General features: G+C 39.9%; 2 protein-coding genes across 2 annotated transcripts; both read right to left on the reverse strand.

Moving 5' to 3' along the window:
• Positions 1–1060: 1060 nt before the first annotated feature.
• On the reverse strand, positions 1061–12179 carry LOC144662091 (sialin-like). Its single transcript, XM_078522832.1, has 10 exons — positions 12062–12179; positions 9414–9738; positions 8335–8534; positions 7170–7257; positions 5785–5871; positions 5547–5677; positions 4948–5097; positions 4551–4680; positions 2429–2673; positions 1061–1405 (listed from the first exon to the last, which is right to left on the reverse strand). Exons 2-10 carry the CDS (start codon positions 9649–9651, stop codon positions 1238–1240), a joined length of 1437 nt encoding a protein of 478 aa, XP_078378958.1. The 5' UTR covers positions 9652–9738; positions 12062–12179; the 3' UTR covers positions 1061–1237.
• Positions 12180–13163: 984 nt separating this feature from the next.
• Positions 13164–20410, reverse strand: LOC144662087 (sialin-like). Its single transcript, XM_078522828.1, has 10 exons — positions 20279–20410; positions 18144–18469; positions 17418–17617; positions 16811–16898; positions 15830–15916; positions 15624–15754; positions 15015–15164; positions 14644–14773; positions 13987–14231; positions 13164–13570 (listed from the first exon to the last, which is right to left on the reverse strand). The coding sequence occupies exons 1-10, from the start codon at positions 20335–20337 to the stop codon at positions 13403–13405; spliced, it is 1584 nt and encodes a 527-aa protein (XP_078378954.1). The 5' UTR covers positions 20338–20410; the 3' UTR covers positions 13164–13402.
• Between the last annotated feature and the right edge of the window lie 374 nt (positions 20411–20784).

A 20784-nucleotide genomic window follows, 5' to 3' on the forward strand; every position in this document is an offset into this window, starting at 1 on the left:
TTTTTAACTTGTACATATTTTCTTCTATACCATGCTTGAAGTGTCATAAATAAATTCCGGTGGTGGATTTTGTTAAAACATTTCACCTTCAGTATTTGCTACTACGGTTACGAGGCAAATTCGAAAGTATTTCATCACGGTATTATACCATCGCATATTCAGCAAATATTTGAAACTTTTGAATGCAGGTGCAGGGAGCCCGGGGGTGGGGGGGGGGGGGGCACTCAAAAACGTTTTATACGGGGAGGCTCCGCCCTGAGTTCTAACCCCTTACCCTTTTATATACCATTTTGACAGAAATTGTACCCCTTTCATATACCTAAAAGACATGGCATGACGTTTCCTTGCCTTTTTATGTAGCTGTTAATATATTAAAATAAAACAGCCATAAATTGCGTCTGTTCGAAATATTTTAATAAAAGGCCCTTTTTAAATACCTAAGGGACAGATTTCTATACCCTTTCATATACCTAAACTCGTTAAATCCCTACCCTTTTATATACCTGAAGCCTGAAAAAGGTACCCCTTTCGGGCGGAGCCTCCCCGTAAAGGCCATTATAGGGAGTACCACCCCCCTCCCCTTGGGCAGGGAGCCACAAAACGTTACCGGATCTCTTTTTTCTAGAAATGCTCGTACCAGATGTCACTGTAACGTGTGGGAAAACCAATTATTTAAAACTGCATATTACACGTATATATATCCCATTCCTTGAAAAATACAGCCAATCAGAAGCCTAGAAAGCCTTAACTTATTCTGCACTATCACACGGGTCGCAGTCCACGAAAGTTTTCGGCGTTCATCAGGGCCTCTGATATTTCCCGCCTTTTTGGGCGGCAGCGCGCGTTGGCTTTTTTTTTTTTTTTCATTCAGCTCAGTTTAAATTTTGCGGGAGAAGTTTCTCAAAGCCTATAGTTGACGGACTCAATACTATCTCGTCCGTAATCGGGTCCCTAGCCTCGTCCAAAAACTGTTCCATATCCCTTCTTTATCCGGTCCCTTATCTCGCCCAAAATCCCGTCCCTTTATCCCGTCCCCAATCCCGTCCTTTATCCCGTATACCTACTTCCGTCCCAATTCCGTATCTAACCTCGTAAATATTTCATACGTGAGTAGCTGGTATTAAATAATGATGTCAACGTCACGTCACGAAATCAAACACAAGAAAAATCCATTTATCTCGACTGATTGACACAAACCTCTATACAATTTTATTAATATATTAATTTTCTCTTTAAGTCATTGTTCAAGTTCATCTGATGACAACTCATTTAAAGGTAGTTTGTCATATTCGTTGCCGTTGGCCCAGGGTTGTTTCTCGCCCGAAGCAAACAACACATAAAATGTTCCACCCACGAGATAAATCGCTCCGTTTATGAAGAAAACTATTCTCCATTCCTCTGCACTCTGTTGAGAAAAAGTAATAATTAATAAAAAGAAAGAAGGAAAGAAAGAAAGAAAGAAAGAAAGAAAGAAAGAAAGAAAGAAAGAAAGAACGAACGAACGAACGAACGAACGAACGAACGAACGAACGAACGGAAGAAAGAAAGTAAGGAAGGAAGGAAGGAAGGAACGAACGAACGAACGAACGAACGAACGAACGAACGATTGAAAGAACGAACGAACGAACGAAGGGAGGGAGGGTGGGGCTTTCCACAAGTTGCTCGAGATTTCCCCAAAAGTTGCCCGTAATTTCTCAAAAGGATGCTTAAAAGTTGCTCCAAAAATCAAAAAGAGTTACTTCTGATATTAAAAGTTGCTAGAGAGTTGCTCCAAAAAATCCAAAACGCTGCTTCTAATCGGGAGGGGGGGGGGGGGGGGTAAGAGAATTTCTCTAGATATATGCTAATTTTCCTTTGAGGGTAAGATTTCTAATTATAAGCCGTTTTATGCAATTTTAAAGCAAAAGAAGTATCTAATTAACTTATTAAGGGAAAAATTTGTTAAATAACAAGGATTTCTTTAACTGAGAAAAATCGTGAAGATATTAATGACGTCATGTTTGCTGACGAGTTTTTTATTGTTTTAATGCAAAATGTGCCGAAAGTTGAAATGTCTTTAGATGTTTCTCGAAAGTCTTCGGCAAACTTCGTAAATCTTCGAAAACGTTTGTATTGCCTTTGAACAACACTCGAATAATCTTCGGAGATCTTCGGTCTAGAAATGGCTCAAAATGCAACAAGTTGCTCGAGAGGAAAAAAGTTGCCAAAAAGTTGCCAAGCAACTTGTGGAAAGCCCTAGGGAGGGAGGGAGGGAGGGAGGGAGGGAGGGAGGGAGGGAGGGAGGGAGGGAGGGAGGGAGGGAGGGAGGGATGGAGAGAGGGAGGGAGAGAGGGAGAGAGGGAGGAGAGAGGGAGGGAGGGAGGGAGGAGAGGGATGGAGAGAGGGAGGGAGGGAGGGAGGGAGGCATTAAAAACACATGCTCTCTTACATGATGTTGAACAATGAGTCCCGTTAGGATCGGAGTAATTATTCCTGACATTGTACCCGCTGTGTTGGTGATACCAAATAGAACACTGGCAAATGCTGGTGCAATGTCCAGATGATTGACCAAAAACGCTGTCTCAGCAAAACCGTTCAGACCAATTCCTAACGTCATCATTGCAATCGCGGTCACGTGGTCAGAAGGAGTCACATACCCTGCTGCTATTGGAAAAACCACCATGGGTATAAATCCTGCAAAACAGGAAATAAGATTGGCCTGATTAAGCAAGCGTCTTTGTTCGCGCTTTCAGTCAATCTCGATCCCAGAGTCCGTCTATGTCGGTCAGCGGTACGGGACGGACTCTGGGAAACTGGAATTGATCAGAACAATTTCAGGTCGATTTCAGGTAGAACCTTGGTCTTCCGGTTTTTATTGCGCATGCTCTCAGGTCTAAGCGGAAGTAAATTTCACAGAACGGAAGTAAATCGAAAAAGTTGAACTATTTCTAACACAGTATCGACGGAACTGGTGTTTATCGAAGCAAAAAAGTAACAAAAACGTTCTGCAGTTAACAAAAGAGAGAGTTAACAAACTTGTAGAGCGTCTGGTGTTTTAATTTCCGTTAGTCGCTTTCTTGAGCATACTGCTATATTGGGTTTAAATCAAAGATTTTGTTTGCCTTCCAGGATTTCGCCTGTGAAGACTGCGTGCGTGTGTCAGTTGTTGTTTTGCAGACGACGGCGAAGAAATTTACATAATGCACAACGCACGGACAACCTATTGTTCTGTTGATAAAAATTTTTGTTTGGCAACTTTCGTATATTTCAGAGGCTCTCGCAGACAGCGCATCTTTTCATGATAGATTGCATGTTTTCGAGCAAATAATTTTTTCGTCGTCGAATGGCGGTGATATTAATAAAGACGTTTAAAGCCACACCGGCCAACGCTATTCAAAAGGTATAATTAGCATTTCGGCAACTCAGCTCGTGCACACAATTCACGCAATTCACGTGCACACAATTGTACAATTCTTTTTTTTTTTCAGCAAAACAACAACGCGTAATGTTCACATTCTGCGTCATTAGTTATTATTTTAAATCAAGCACTGTCTGCGATATTCAGTTTTTCAACCGTAACGCAGATTTGAATGAAAACAGTAGTTCTAGCGAGATTTGTAAGTCAACTATAAATTGAGTTTTCAATCGACCTTGTCCTTGGTGACGCCGTCGTTGTTGTTTTAAAACTCCGTTCAGAATTGACGTTTAAAGGAAGTCCTTTTTTATTCATGGTATCTTTTGAGTTCAGAAATGGTAGAATTAGAAAATACTTCATTTATGTAGCGCCATATCACGAGTTCTTAGGTGTTTTATAAAATTAAGGTGATACATCTTAACATTTGACCATGGAAAACAAAAAAATGTTTTTCCAGGGTTTCCGGTTTGGTTTACTTCCGGGGAAGATTTTCAGACTTCCGTGTTGATTTCTATTGTTCTGTAAGGACCAGTAGGACACTGATGTAAAATTCGGTTTCCCAGAGTGAGTTCCGGCGACTCTACCGCTGACCAACCGCTGACGGATCGCGATCGCGGAGCCGGGGGTCACTCAGGACTCGAGATTGGCTTTCAGTTCGTTGCTCATTGAGAGAGGTCTGGGATATTCGACCAGAAAATTCCATACTGATGACGTAACACTGCAGAGATTTGTAAAGTGTTTCTGATTGCTTGGTGGTCGGTTTTAAATTTTTGCGCAGAAAAACAGCCAATCAAATCACACTACATGGGCATTGCGAAGCTACGTCATGAATACAGAATTTTTAGCAGAAATCTCTCTTGAGCGCGCGAAGACATAGACACGTTTCGTTATTCGGGATAGGGGGAAATAACCGTAAACGCACTCGCATCTTTTCCCACATCGTACCCTCGAAGATGATACTATACGATGAATAATAATAATAATAATAATAATAATAATAATAATAATAATAATAATAATTATAATAATAATAATAATTATAATAATAATAATAATAATAATAATAATAATAATAGAGGCGGTTAAACTCGTGCGGTTCGCTAAACTCTCGTATTATTCTTGGGAGACCATTGACTTTCAGATAACTATACCTTACCTATCGTATTGAAGATCTTTCTTACAGTGCCGGTGCTGAGATAATGTTTACGGAGATAATCTGCAAGTTGCCCTCCAAACATCATTACCAACAGTGGAATAATATATGGCAGGGCTGACGCAAACGAAGTCTGAAAATTGCAAAAAAAAAATAGCAGGGAGTAGTTTGAGAGAAGTGAACATTTTTTTTTTTTGCCACAACAATGGCCTCATTGTACGCATTATGTTAACTGAATTTATTTTAATTGAAATTAATTTATGTTAAGCCAATTGTAGCGGGATAGCAGTAATCTGCTCCTGGTACTGCTATCTTAAAAAATCATAAAATCCAAGATGGCGGATCCAAGATGGCGACTTTCAGCAGCGCAACGCATGTGTATATGAGTTGTCATGGCTACCTGTTTAAGGTCGAAATGAAGTCTCTGGTTAAAATACAAAGGCAGCTCTGACATCATAGTGTACAGACCCCAGGCTTGTGTAAAGTGTGAAAGAACGATGGCCCATAATGGTAGAGAGGTAAATATTGCCTTCCATGGAATAGGTACATCCTGCGAAAAGAAAATGAAAAAATGAATGAACGTGGGAACGCAAGAAAGAACAAGCAGACGAACGAGCATTCTTGTCCCCATAGTCCTTTCGTTTCTCTTAGCCGGCTTGGCAAGAGAAAAAGAAGGGCTTTGGGGACATAGGATTCTTGAATTAATTCGAATTTTTTTGATTGGTTGTTTGGACACATGTTGGAACAAAGAATTCCTAAACGGAAGTCGAAAACGTAACGACTCTCTCATACATTCTTTTGAAACGTCATTCATGACTGCATACATGAAGACAGGAAGTCCTAGAATCTAGGACTGGAAATCCTGTGACCCCAGAGTCCTTCATTTTCTCGTGCCAAGACCCAGCCGGCTAAGAGAAACGAAAGGGCTATGGGGACGAGAATGACGAACAAGTAAACGAGTGAACGAATCAACCAAGGAATCAACCAGATGCAACCAACCTTAGTATGTAGATCGTCTGCTAAACTACTCTCTATGAGGTCTAATTCTTCCGCAGAAATCCATCGGTGCTTCGAAGGAGAATTGGTAACCAAAGCGAACCAGACAAGAGACCATAATATGGCACAAATGCCTGCAAACAGTGCGTAGAGCACGAATTAGTTTTGTCAAACAGTGTGTAGAGCACGAACTAGTTTTGTCAGTCTAAACTGCTTAAAAACTCCTGCATGTTCTACTTACCAAATACGTAAAATATCGATGGCCAGCCGAAGTTGTAGGCAAGATAGCCTGACAGGAACATGGAAATAATTATTCCAAGTCTTGATCCTTATAAAAACAGGGAAAATATCAGAAATAATAAGGTTTATCAATCAACGATAAATTTCATTTTACCCTGCCCCATCGCAACCATTCGGAACATTAACGGAACTCACCGGATTTCAGACGACGACGGATCGAAGTCAAAAACCTCTGACAAAACCTTGGCGCAGTTGCTGTTTTTCTTACTTGAAACATGAAAAAAATTAAGTAATTTCCCCTCTCCCCTTTTACAATGATGCGTAACTTGCAAAAAATAATGCCTTTGAACAGTTGCTGCCTACTTTTGCTCACAAACTGAAACGTAATAAACCAGATCTTTTGGCAAATTGCGCTATCCAACATTAAAACGGGGGGATGGTCGGTCAGTATTGCATGTAAGTCTACATGACCAGTCCCGCATCCCGCGGGTGGGTGTGCCAACGAGTTTTGTTAGTGATTGTAGATTGAGTTGGACAATCTGCAGCAAAAAAACCTGGTTGCTCTCCAATCCCTTTCATCGCTTTGCTTTTTTTCATAGTGTTCATCTGGCACCTAGTAGTTACTTAATATTTAATACTTATCTTCCTTATTTAGCTTTTATACATATATACATATATATATATTTTTTTGCTATAGAATGTTTGTGTTAGCTTTAACGTTTTTCATTAACCGCTTTTTTTTCCTTTGCTTTATTGCCAACCACCTCCTTAGTATTAATGTAATTTAACTTCACTCAGCTCGATAAGCTTTTTAGTTTTTCTGAGTGTTATTACCATATTCTGTTTAATTATATATATATAATATCTTCTTCAAAGCAATATATCTAGGTACTTTCTGGTAATAAAGTTGTTGTTGTTGTCATAGGTCTTCCTCTAAAAGATTTGAGCTTTTTCCTTAACAATAACAAGGAAATTCTTCCGAGCACCCCAAAGCGTTTCACAAAAGCTACCATGGGGGATCGATCCTTCCTGGCGGCAGTGCCACGGGTTGGAACAGTCTTCCCTTAAGCTTTAGATCTGCTTGCACCAAAAGTGGCTTTAAACAGAAACTTAAGACATTTTTATTCAGCAAGGCATTTTGTTAGTATAATTAGTTTATATTTAGATTTTTATATAGTTTTTCTGCATATTATTTCTCTTATAACCAATTGTAAATAGTGTAGATTTCGCTTTTATGATTTCATAGAGATTGTAAATAGGTTCTTATTTTTGTATTTATTGTAATGTTTGTAATGCACATTTGATTATATTATAGAAAATGTGCAATATAAATATTAAATCTTATTATTATATGGTCATTACTGTCGCTCTACTAATTATTAATACCTGAGGGATTGAATATCGCCAATTTGGTTCTTTCTAATGGAGGAGCCCACTGACTCCACAGCGCATGCCCAGCTGGGTACACAAATCCCTGCAGACAGCACAAATACAAAATGACATTAAAATATTAGCTGTGAAAAAGAAAGGAAGACCAAATATACATTAAGTTCTTTAATTAATTTCGTTGCGTCGTCCGAAGGTGTCAATACACTGAATCCTTATTCGGAAATATTTTATTTATTCACTCTAGTTCAAATTTTGGGGTCACTCTAGTTCAAATTTTGGGGAGCCAATTTACATGGTTTAGTTTAAACTTCTTTACGTGAAAGCCGTAATTAAACATAAGTAGGGGTATCAAATGGTCTTTGCGAGCATTTGCGAGCATGTGAGCACAGCGTTTTTCTTTGCGAGCACGAGCATTGACAAAAATTAGCCTTGCGAGCAACGAGCACTTTTCAAAAACCTACCCCATTAAAAACCGAGCATGCGAGCACTTGTAAAAACGTGCGAGCACGAGCAAACGAGCACCCACTAAAATTTCGCGAGCATTCCGAGCAAAAGCTTAATTTTGCGAGCACTGCGACATATTGAGGGACCATTTATGACCTCTATAAGTAAATACACTAAAAATATGTACAATTAGTAAAAACAGACAGACAGACAGACAGACAGACAGACAGACGGACGGGTGGGCGGGCGAACGGACGGACGGACGGACGGACGGACCGACCGACAGACAGACAGACAGACAGAGTGACAGACATAGACAGACCATACTTATGTCCAGGATTGAACGCAAGTATTGTTTAATGAGTACTTCATGTTTGACTGTGTTATTTGACATTTCCATATTACTTCATATTTGACTAATTTTGGTGTGTTTTGGTGAACTTTTATTAATGAGGACACTTTGTGATGGCTGTCATGAGGAATCTTATTAGCGTTCAATCCTGGACATAGCACGGACCCACAGATTCAGAGACGCGGACAGAAAAACGGGAAAGGCAAAACAGAAAGAAAGGGGAACATGAAGAAGACGAACAGCAAGTACAAAACGACAAAAACTAAATGCAGAAGTAACGATCACTTGCCAATTATATAGATCGATGTTTCGAAGTTCTTTCTCATCGATTAGACAACAAAAACAAAAGACTCTAAAAAATTTTACCTCGGCCATTCCTATCGCAATTCTCAAAGCAATCAATAACCCGACATGCGCACGCGCAGCAAAGGGTGTTAACAGCGTCAGAGCGCCACTGGTTCCCACACTGAGCCCAAGAAGAGTGGCACCGCCAAATTTTCGCGCCAAAACACCGCTTGGTAGCTGAGTCGTTACGTAGCCAAAGTAAAACGCACTGAGAGCTATACCTGAAAAGAAATAGATAGTTGTTTAATGGTCGGTTTAAGATTTATCTTAAACTTATCTTATCTAGATCTCTTGTAGTCTTTTTTTATTAAGTTAGCACTTTTTTTAGGAAAACGAGCAGAAAAAATTGAGGTTTTATTAAATGTGGGACCGTAAGCATAATCAAGCATTATTTTGCCCATTATTTCAAAGTTTTGAAAACATTTTTCGTGGAGCATTTGTCTGTTAGTAAGTCAAACTAGCACAAACTGAGCTAGATTAAACCCAGGGGAGAATCTCGTTTAAAACTCGACCCCATAGATCTGCCAGTTTATTTGAAGCCGGTTGCTATTTGGGGGCAAATTTTTTCGTTAAATAAGTTCTTTACAGCAAGGCGCCCAAAAGTGTGACCACTTTTAATTTATTCACATTCTTTCGTGCAGATTTAATCCAATCAGAAGTCATCTGCAAGCTATCCACGGCTTTTGATTGGATTAATCTTCACGAAAGAATGTGAATAAATTAAAAGTGGTCACACTTTTGGGCGCCTTGTTGTAACATGTTTGAATAAGTTATGGGAGGCGCAGTGGTCTAACGGACGTTCCGGGGTTTAGCCCTGGCCGGGGTTACTGTGTTGTGTTCTTGGGCAAGAGACGTTAATCTCATAGTGCCTCTCTCCACCCAGGTGTATATTATAAAATGGGTATCGGCGAAATAATGCTGGGGGAGTGTGTACCCTGCGATGGACTAGCATCCTATTAAGGAGAGGGTAGAAATATTCCTAGTTGCTTAATGCTACCGAAACCGGGATAAGCTCTGGCAGTCATGCGTAACTTGGCTCGAGGCTGCCTTTTTTATTTGAGTTAGTTTGGGAGGCGTCTTGTAACCGCAGTCGCTCTAACCTTGTATTTCTGTGCTCCAAGAAAATTCTGCAGGTTCTTGGACTTCATTGCCATCTTGTATAACCGTTTGATTGGCGACCATCACAGCAATAGCCACACTCAGATTCACTCGCATGGCGTAAATGTTCGCAAAACCCAGAAAGCTTAACATGGCCACCAAGTAACGCTTGGGAAGTGGGCACCTTGCGTTACAAAAACATGTGCTTTCGGATTGCGTTACTTCCTTGTCTTGTGTCATCTCACTGCTAATGCTTCACTGTTGCTGTATTATTCTTGTCCTGTTTTGTGTTATCTAATTGTTTCTTGCTTATTCTTCTTAAGGTATCTATAAAAAAACAGTTGAGGAAACGATTTCAAATGACGCTTATGACTCCGTTGCTTATCTAATGAAAAGAAGTACTTCGGCGGAGGGCCTGAGAACTAGTATTGTAACAGGTTTGTTCTGCCCGCTTCTGCTTGCCACTTAATCTCCTGTCAATCTGCTGTCAATCTGTTTTCACTCGATCACAAGTGACGGCGTCAAGGCAGAATCGGAAGAAAATAGAAACGTTCTGATCTTTCCGACGTTGATCCCGTCGACCTTATGACTCTGCTTACGACTTCGATTTGCGGTTTTCACGAGGTATAAGCCAAGCGTTCTTACGACTTTGCTTATAACTCTGAACTATGACTCCATCGCAAGTGAAAAACATCCTTTAGTCGCAACACTCGTCGACCAATCAGAGCAAAGAAATAAATTGAACTCTCGTTCAATCATTTTCATAAGCATATCTAACAATTTTTCCACTCTTTACACATGTAACATGCCGGTTTTCCCTCGCTGATTCCGATAGTCAAAATTTCCCATTTCGTTCGACACCAAGTAAACTACGTTAGGTTAAAAAAAATCCTTGCACTTTCCGCAAACCTTTATCGTCTCCCTGAAATGTACAGAAAACCATAAGATCAGGGTTAGAGTAGGGGCCTGTTTACAAGCATGTAGGGTAACCCTAGGTGCTAGGGTTACCCTAGCGAGAGGGTTAGAAGATAGCCCGGGTTTACAAGCAAAATTCGCAGGTAGGGTAACCCTACTACCCGGGTCAACTTACACCGGTTACGCTTCAGTTAACCTCGTAACATTTTGTCGTTAGAAGCTGTTATTCGAAAATAATTCCGTTCCAGTGCAAAAATACGACAAATTGTGAAATAACACGATGTTTCTGGGTCACAACTCGCTGTTTTGTCGGTATTTTTAAAGATATTTAGCTTCTTGGAACCAAATTAAAGTTGTCCCGGGTAGGCGAGTTATCCCTAGCAGAGCGTTTACAAGGCGCTAGGGTTACCCTACCTGCTTGTAAACAGGCCCTAAGGGGGACCTCTCCTCTCGCAGCCATATGATCACATTTAGTTCGCATGAGTACCGAATGATACTCAACTTCTGATATGCGCGCAAGCTTTCGAATTTCAGAAATTTCCTAGAAATAGATCGTCAGATATTTATAGACAGTACCTCAAACATAAAGTATTTTACAAATATATCTCGATCTTTGAAAGACGCACTATATTTGCATCTCTTTGAATAAGAATAGCACCTACTGTGCCATTCGTTGCTCTTCAAAGCATTTCGATACATACATTGATAAGGCTCATTCGTTCATTCATTCAGGTTAACTCAAAGTGGCCTTGTAACTTAGGCTTGTAATCACATGGAATTTACGATACACTTGCATAAAAGACGACCAAGACATGTTATCGTAAAGTTAAATCCTCCCTCATCTGATTCTAATGTATATTCATAACCCTCTGTCAGAGTCTATGAAATGAAACAATTTGCCAATAACTGTACTTCAAGTTCACATTTGTTTTCTGTTAAGCTTCAATGGCATATAAATTTCAAAATAAATAACCCCAAAATGAATGATCTCGTGCTATATATGTTAAATTCCCATTTGTTTTAATTAAAAACAAACTTTTGTGTGGGCTTCTTGTTGTGAAAGCCCAGTATTAACATAAATTAAATTAAGCGAAAGAAATCAAATTTACTCTCTAAGTCTGTTTCTGTTGGCATTAGCGCCGGTAATATCAATTTGCCACGATTTGAAAGTCATTCGTGAATGCCATGCCACTGAATTGAAGCTGGTCGCATGTGGCTTAGAAGAAAAACAACCGCGCGCGTTACGGAAGAATGATCCCCTTACTTTAAATGCGAACCCTCAAAATGTAAATTGGACAGACAGTTGAAGCTTTGCAGGACGGCAAGACTAACATCTTTTCTGCGACCCCGAGACTTGATTACCTTCAACAAATGAAAATCGAGACTGAGAGGGCTTCGCAAATACAAAAGAATAAGACTGCAAGCTCCGTGAAATTTGATGAAAATTCTGTGAGTAACGCATTTCGATGAAGGATTACTCACCACTCTTTGATAACTCCGTTTAGATAACTGTGAAAGGCACCAAAAAGGCGAAAATCGTGTCCTTGTTACCTATGACACTTAAATTACTAAAGATAAGAAAAAATTCTTGAACAGTGTCTCGAATAAATACATCTTGTTAGATGTATTTATTCAACTAAGACTAAAAGCCTTGTGCCACTCACTCAGGCATAACAGCACGGTCCCTTTAAAAACAAAACTTCGCTAGACTTTTCAGTAATCGCGTAACAGTTACCTTAATACTGGATTGCTTCGTGTTTCAGGCGTCTTCTTCTTTCGCAAATTGGTTCCCATGCACCGTGATCAGATCAGATTTTAAAGACCATACAGATCACATTTTTAAGATCCTTGAGCATTTAATAGTTCTTTAACAAAGGTATCCGCCCGTTGGCTGAATATATTGAGATAATTTAAATCACAAAACCTACCGACTGTGAGAAATAAAAAGGCGGATTGGACCGTGGGGAATTGCTTCATTTCTATGCAGATTTATCGTTTGTCCGCAGTTCTCTTTCGCTTTAATTCTCCACGAAATCTGCTAAACTGAAAAACTGACAGCTCTAAAATTTAATTTAATGATCGGATAATTTCGCTTCATACAATGAGAAAAAGCTACTTTTTTTACAGAAACTAAACAAAAGTTCCCTTGATTTTGGCCGGCCGGTTGCCCACACAAATTTCGAATACCATCCGCCGGTTTCAGCCTCGTCCATTTTGGACGACCTCTCCGGTAGTATTTTTGTTGTCTTTTTTTTTTCTTCCGTTCGTTTCCTTCCGAAAGGAGAGAAAGGCGTAAAGAAGATATTAACCAGGGGTATTCTTTGCTGATGTCTTATATTCTCCCTAAACTACGAGTAATCGCTCTTTTTTCCTCATGCAGATCCTGTTGCGCGAGATAAAAATTTAATTTATTAATCATGCAAATTAACAGTAAGAGAAGAGATTCTCGCCATGGACTGAAAACGTTAGAAAAGAAAGACGCTACTTGATCTTAGAAAAGTGTCTCCTTCTCCTAATCTCGTTTTTTTTCTCACACTAGATTTCAAAATTTTCTGGGGGACATTTCTGGGGGGCATGCCCCCAGACCCCACTAGCGGCTCGCGCCTCCAGCGCTCGCGTGCCCCCCCCCCCCCCCCCACACTTATTTTACCCTTGCTACGGCACTGTCGTCCCAATCCCGCTTCTTATCCCGTTCTTTATCAAATCCCTTATCCAATCCCTTATCCTGACCCCAATCCCGTCCCCAATCCTGTCCTTAATCCCGTCCCGACTTCCTTCCCTACTTTGTGCTATATTTCATACATGAGTAGCTGGTATTAAATAATGATGCCAACGTATGAATCAAACACCAGGAAACTCCATTTAATTTGACTGTTTTACACAAACTTCTATACAATTTTATTAAGGCTATTTATTTCTCGAAATAAATAATTTTATGCAGCTTGTGACGTATGCATCTCCCGGCTTCCCACGTCCAAGCATACGGGATATTCTTCATATGTTCCTACGTAATACCAAGGCAAGTGTGTTCAATCCTCTTTCGCTCAATGCATAAATATATTAATTTTCTTTTTATTCATTGTTCAAGTTCATCAGGTGACAACTCATATGAAGGCAGTTTGTCGTATTCATTTCCGTTGGCCCAGGACTGTTTCTCACCAGATGCAAAAATCAAATAAAATGTCCCACCCACGAGATAAATCGCTCCGTTTATGTAAAAAACTATTCTCCATTCCTCTGCACTCTGTTGAGAAAGAAGACAGGATGTAAACAAAACAAGAAGGAAGGAAGGAAGGAAGGAAGGAAGGAAGAAAGGAAGAAAGTAAGAAAGGAAGGAAGGAAGGAAGGAAGGAAGGAAGGAAGGAAGGAAGGAAGGAAGGAAGGAAGAAAGAAAGGAAGAAAGGAAGAAAGGAAGGAAGGAAGAAAGTAAGAAAGGAAGGAAGGAAGGAAGGAAGGAAGGAAGAAAGTAAGAAAGGAAGGAAGGAAGGAAGAAAGTAAGAAAGGAAGGAAGGAAGGAAGGAAGGAAGGAAGGGAGGAAGGAAGGAAGGAAGGAAGGGAGGAAGGAAGGAAGAAAGGAAGGAAGGAAGGAAGGAAGGAAGGAAGGAAGGAAGGAAGGAAGGAAGAAAAGAAGGAAGGCAATGACACTTCATGCCCTCTTACATGATGTTGAACAATGAGTCCCGTTAGCGTCGGAGTAATTATTCCTGACATTGTACCCGCTGTGTTGGTGATACCAAATAGAACACTGGCAAATGCCGGTGCAATGTCCAGATGATTGACCAAAAACGCTGTCTCGGCAAAACCGTTCAGACCAATTCCTAACGTCATCATGGCAACTGCGGTCACGTGGTCAGAAGGGGTGACGTATCCTGCTGCTATTGGAAAGACCACCATGGGTAGAAATCCTGCAAAACAGGAAATAATATCGGCCTGATTAAGCAAGCGTCTTTCTTCGCGACTTCAGTGCGTTGCTCATTGAGAGACGTCTGGGACTGGACCAGAAAATTCCATACTGATGACGTAGCACTTCAGAGATCCGTGTAATGTCTCTGATTGGTTGGTACTCGGTTTTGAATTTTTGCGCAGAAAAACAGCCAATCAGAGATACTTCATGGGTATCGCGAAGCTACGTCATGAATACAGAATTTCCAGCTGAAATCTCTATGAGGGGGGTTTTTTGTTTTTTTAGCACGAGAAGAGATTGACAAATAAAAATGAAAATAAGCATACACGCACTGTAATCCTCCCCTCCTCTCCCCTCCCCTACCCTCGAAGACGATACTATTCGAAGAATCTTATCAGATAACTATACCTTACCTATCGTATTGAAGATTTTTCTAACTGCGCCGGTGCTGAGATAATTTTTACGGAGATAATCTGCATGTTGCCCTCCAAACACTATTACCAACAGAACCAGAATATATGGAAGGGCTGACGCAAAAGAAGTCTGAAAATTGCAAAAAGAACAGGGAGTAGTTTGAGAGAAGTGAACATTTTTTCCCACAAAAATAGCCTCATTGTACACGTTATGTAAAATTTAAATCAACTTATTTTAAGCCGATTGAAGCAGCTAGCAAAAATCTGCTCCTGGTACTGCTGTCTTAAAAAATCATGAAATCCAATATGGCAGATCCAAGATGGCGACTTTTAGTAGCGCTACGCATGTGCATAAGAGTTGTCATGGTTACCTCTTTAAGGTCAAAATGAAGTCTCTGGTTAAAATACAAAGGCAGCTCTGACATCATAGTGTACAGACCCCAGGCTTGTGTAAAGTTCGCAACAACGATGGCCCATAATGGTAAAGAGGTAAATACTGCCTTCCATGGAATAGGTACGTGCTGCGAAAAAAAAAAAAAGAATAAATAAACGCAGGTAGGCATGCCCCGATTATGCTCGGCAACTTTTGAGCAACTTTTCATCTTTTAAGCAACTTTTTCTTTTTTTCAGCAACATTTTGAAATTTCTAGATAAACGATAATTTAAACGAAATTTGCTGAATATTTTCGAGGAAGTTCACAAAATGCTTCAACTTTCGGATCATTCAGCATTAAAAACTCATCAGGAAACATGACGTCATCGGTATCTTTATGATTGTTCTTTGTGAAAGAAATTTTTGTTATTCAACAAATTTTGGCCTCAAAATGTTATTTAGACATTTCTGTTGCAATTTTAAATTGTATGACAATACTTAAATATCTGCCCATCAAAGAGGGAAATTAGCATGATTTGAAAGCAACGTTTTCGAACAAGCAAACGAACGAGTGAACGAACCAACCAACCAATCAGATGCAACCAACCTTAGTATGTAGATCGTCTGTTAAACTACTCTCTATGAAGTCTAATTCTTCTGCAGAAATCCATCGGTGCTTCGAAGGAGAATTGGTAACAAAAGCGAACCAGAAAACAGACCATAATATGGCACAAATGCCTGCAAACAGCGTGTAGAGCTCATATTAGTTTTGTCAGTCTAAACTGCTTAAAAATCTCTGCATTTTCCACTTACCAAATATGTAAAATATCGATGGCCAGCCAAAGTTGTAAGCAAGATAGCCTGACAGGAACATAGAAATAATTATTCCAAGTCTTGAGCCTAATAAAAACAGAGGAAAAAGCAGAAATATTACGTAAACTTATCAAGGATAAACGTCATTTTACCCTAGCCCATCGCAAATGTTTGAAAAATTAATTAAATTAATCGGATTTCCGACAACCAACTGACGTCTAGATTCAGCTGGTCAATCTAGCCTCCTCCCCAGGTAACTCCGCTGCTCTGGGAAGACTAGGGACCAACGAAAGGGGAGTGAACGAGAAACACTAGGAACGGCAGCTTCCGTTCCAAGTCTTAAAGTGCTACTATGATGAAATTTTCGATTTCCATTTTTTTACATTTTCGTGTACAATAAGACTTTCTTACTCACCTTGCCAATTTTCAATCCATTACGAACATCAGAAGTCGTTTTATTTCAATGTTTATTTCCGATAATTTACGGCCGCCTTTAAACAACCGTGTTCCAAGGCTTGGTTGCGAATAGGGAGAAAATGACGTCAAAGGCTGCAAATACCTCACGGGTTGAAATTAGAATAACAATCAGCATAGAAAATTGCACGAAAAACAAGCCCAAAGTTTTTGTTGCTTTTCGCGTGAGTTTCAATACATATTGTTATTATAATTTCAACCCGTGAGGTATTTGCAGCCTTTGACGTCATTTTCTCCCTGTTCGCAACCAAGCCTTGGAACAAGGTTGTTTAATGGCGGCCGTAAATTATCGGAAATAAACGTTAAAACAAAACGACTTCTGATGTTCGTAATGGATTGAAAATTGGCAAGGTGAGTAAGAAAGTCTTATTGTACACGAAAATGTAAAAAAATGGAAATCGAAAATTTGATCATAGTGGCACTTTAACGTACACTCCCTAGTTGGTGGTCCCTTGTCTTCCCAGAAGTGGAGTTGCCTGCTCTTTACTTTAAAATAATTACTGATACCTGCAGGATTGAGTGTCGCCAATTTAGTTCTTTCTAATGGAGGAGCCCACTGACTCCAGAGCGCATGCCCAGCTGGGTAAACAAATCCCTGCAGACAGCAAGAATAAAATGGCATTAAAATATTAGCTGGGATGTAAAGGAAGAAAAGACTAAGAGATGAGAAAACTAAAAGAAGAACAAATATACAGAAAAATAGAAGAAAAGGCTAACAAACGAAGAGATGATAGGTGTAACTAAACAGGCGAAAGACGAGAATGCAGACAAACAGAAGAACAGATGGAAAGACGAAAAGGCGAACAGACAGACGGACAGACGGACAGACAGACAGATACACAGACGGAAGTACAGACGGACAGATGGACAGACAGACGGACAGATATAAATTTTGTAATTTATATTAGAGCACGGATCTCTGGAAAAACATCAACAGATGAATGTGATTCCGTGGATAACTAAAGTTTTCTTACTCTCTCTTACTTACAGATTGACGAACAGATACGGAGACGCGGACAGAAAAACGGGAAAGGCAAACACAAGCATTTAAGTCAAAAACTAATAGCACATTCTCATCGATTAGAGACCGAAGAAAGGACTCTACAGATCGTACCTCGGCCATTCCTATTGCAATTCTCAAAGCAATCAATAACCCGACATGCGCACGCGCAGCAAAGGGTGTTAACAGCGTCAGAGCGCCACTGGTTCCCACACTGAGCCCAAGAAGAGTGGCACCGCCAAATTTTCGCGCCAAAACACCGCCTGGTAGCTGAGTCATTATGTAGCCAAAGTAAAACGCACTGAGAGCTATACCTGGAAAAAATAGATGGTTGCTAAATGGTCGGTTGAAGAGATATTATAAACGTATCTGCTCTCTTGTAGTCTTTTGTTGATTGTTTTTAGTAAAACGAGCAGAAACAGTTGAGGTTTTATTACATGTGGGACCGTAAGCATAAGCAAGCATAATTTTGCCAATAATTTCAAATTTTTAAAAACATTTATTGTAGAGCATTCGTCTGTTACTAAGTCAAACTGATTTCAACGAATTAAATAAACAGTAAAAAATGGTACGCTCTAATGGTACGGGGGGGGGGGGGGGGGGGGGTTCTTGTTTAAAACTCGACCCCATAGATCCATCCGTTTATTTGAAGCCGGTTGTTATTCGGGGACAATTTTTCTCGTTTAATTAATAAGTTCTTAAACATATTCTATTGGAGTTAGTTCGGGAGTTTTCTTCTTGGTTAAAAAAATAAATCATTCTCACAAAATGCGTGACCTAATCGCTTCAACATATTAACCGCCATTTTGAAGAATAGTTCTTTGCTATACTTAGTCTTACCTTGTATTTCTGTGCTCCAAGAAAATTCTGCAGGTTCCTGGACTTCTTTGCCATCTTGTATAACCGTTTGATTGGCGACCATAACAGCAATAGCCACACTGAGATTCACTCGCATGGCGTAAATGTTCGCAAAACCCAGAAAGCTCAACATGGCTACCATGTAACGCTTAGGTAGAGGGCACCTTGCGTTACAAAGACACGTGCTTTCAGATTGCGTTACTTCCTTTTCGTGTGTCATCTCACTGCGATGCATTACTGTAGCTGTATTATTCTTGTCCTGTCGTGTGTCATCTCGTTGTTTCCTGTTTTGTTTCTTTCTAAGGTATCTATAAAAAAAGGCGAGGACACAATTTCAAACGACGCTTATGGCTCCGTCGACCGTCTGAATCAGTTATTTTTTTTTTTTTTTTTTTTTTTTTTTTTTTGGCTTATGATCTAATGAAAACTAAATTGTCGGAGTGCAGGCAGAAAGGAAGTACTCGGAGGGCCTGAGAACTAGCATTGTAACAGGCGTTCTTCCGCTTCTGCTTGCTACTCTGTCAATCTCCTGTCACTCTGTTTTCACTCGATCGCAAGTGACGGAGTCATGGCGGAATCGGAAAAAAAAAACGTTCTGATTCTTCCGACTTCGATTCCGTCGAGCTCATGACTCCGCTTACGACTCCGATTTTCATTTTGGTATTTCGCGGGGCCGTAACCGATTTTACGTTAAACAAAAATCCTCAAGCGAGAAGCAAATATCTCGGACAGAAAACTCTTTATCGTCTCCCTGAGATCTATTACTGTCGACTTAGGCTCAGCGAAAATCCTCGAGAGAAAGAGGGACCTCTCCTCTCGCTAAGCCGCCGCGAATTTCCATATGATCACGTTAGGTTCGCGTAAGGTCGTTTCTAACATTGTCTTAAAACCGATTGTACCGAATGATATTGAACCTCCAGCTTGCGGGCAAGCTTTTGAATTTCCTAGGAATTTCCATGCACTAGCATAAAAGGCGATCGTTAAGTTAAATTCTCCCTTCCCTGTTATTGATTTATATTCATAAACCTCTGTTGCAGGACACGCAATGAAACAAACTATATCTTTTGCTAATAACTTCACATTCACAACGTTAACATTTTTATTTCTGCTTCACTGGCATATTTTATTTTATAATTAAATAAGCGTGAGATAAATGTTCTCGCACAATATAAATTCCCATTTGTTTTAATTAAAAGCAAACTTCATGTGTGGGCTTGCCGTTGTGAAAGCCGAGTATTAACATAAATTAAATTAAGCAAAATAATTAAATTTAGTTTCTCGTCTGTTTCTGTTTGTATATTACCACTTGTGATATCAATTTGTCACGATATGAAAGCCATTCCTGACTGCCATGCCACTGAATCGAAGTTGGTCGCATGTGGCTTGGAAGAAACACAGCCGCGCGCTTTACGGAAGAATGATCCCCTTACTTTAAATGCGAACCCTTAAAATGCAAATTGGACAGAGAGTATGCTCTTCTTGGCTGGAACTTGTTCCTGCTGTCGGCCGGAACATGAATACATAGACACAGATAGACACCATTATCGCCTCTCATAGGTACATATCTCTCAGTCTAAGATTCCAATTCACCTTAATCTGCACAAGGGCAAAGACTTTAAATTCAGTGTTCAACTGAAATTTTAGACGGATCGTATCATCATTCTGCCGGAGACGTGTTGTGAAAGTGTACATTTGAAGCGGCGAGCCTAACAACTTTTCTGCGAGCCCGAGTCTCCAGAGACTGAGAGGGCTTCGCAAATGCAAAAGAATAAGACTGCAAGATCAGTGATATTTGATCAAAATTTTGTGAGTAGCGCATTTCACCACTCTTTGATAACTCCGTCTAGATAGATAACTGTGAGACGCACCAAAAAGGCAAAACGCCTGCCCTTGCTTTTTAATACCAATGACACTAAAATTTCTCGAGATAGCAAAAATGTTGAACTTTTATCTCAAATCTATATATCAAAAGGAAATTTGCGCGTCTTCAATTCCTCGTGTTAGAGGTATTTATTCAACCTAGACTATAAGCCTTGTGCCACTCACTCAGGCATAACAACATGGTCCCTTTAAAAACAAAATTTCGCTAGATTTTTCAGTAACAGCGTAATAATTACCTCAATACTGGATTGCTTCGTGTTTCAGGGCTCTTCTTCTTTCGCAAATTGGTTCCCATACAGATCAGATCAGATTTTTAAGACCTCTCAGTGAGAGATCACATTTAAAAGATCCTGCGTGGAGCATTTAATAGTTATTTAACAAAGGTATCCGCCCGATGGCTGAATATATTTAAACAATTTAAATTACAAAACCTTTCGACTGATGGAGATAAAAAGGCGGTTTAAACCATTGGGAATTTCGTCATTTTTATGCAGATTTATTGTCTGTCCGCAGCTCTCTTTCGCTTTCTCCACGAAATGACCGAAATCGCAAAGCTGAAATACTGTGAAGAAAAAACTCCTCTATATGTGTTTTTAAACTCATGCATTCCCATAGAAACGAATATGAAGTTCACTGGCATTATTTCTGCCGGCCGGTTGCTCACACATTTAATTTCGACCTCTTCGGTTGTATTTTCCTTTTTTAGTTTTTTATTTTCTAATTTTATCTTCTGTTCGAAAGA

Source organism: Oculina patagonica, chromosome 8 (assembly GCF_052425735.1).
Source record: "Oculina patagonica isolate OP01 chromosome 8, crgOcupat, whole genome shotgun sequence".
NCBI classification, from domain to species: domain Eukaryota; kingdom Metazoa; phylum Cnidaria; class Anthozoa; order Scleractinia; family Oculinidae; genus Oculina; species Oculina patagonica.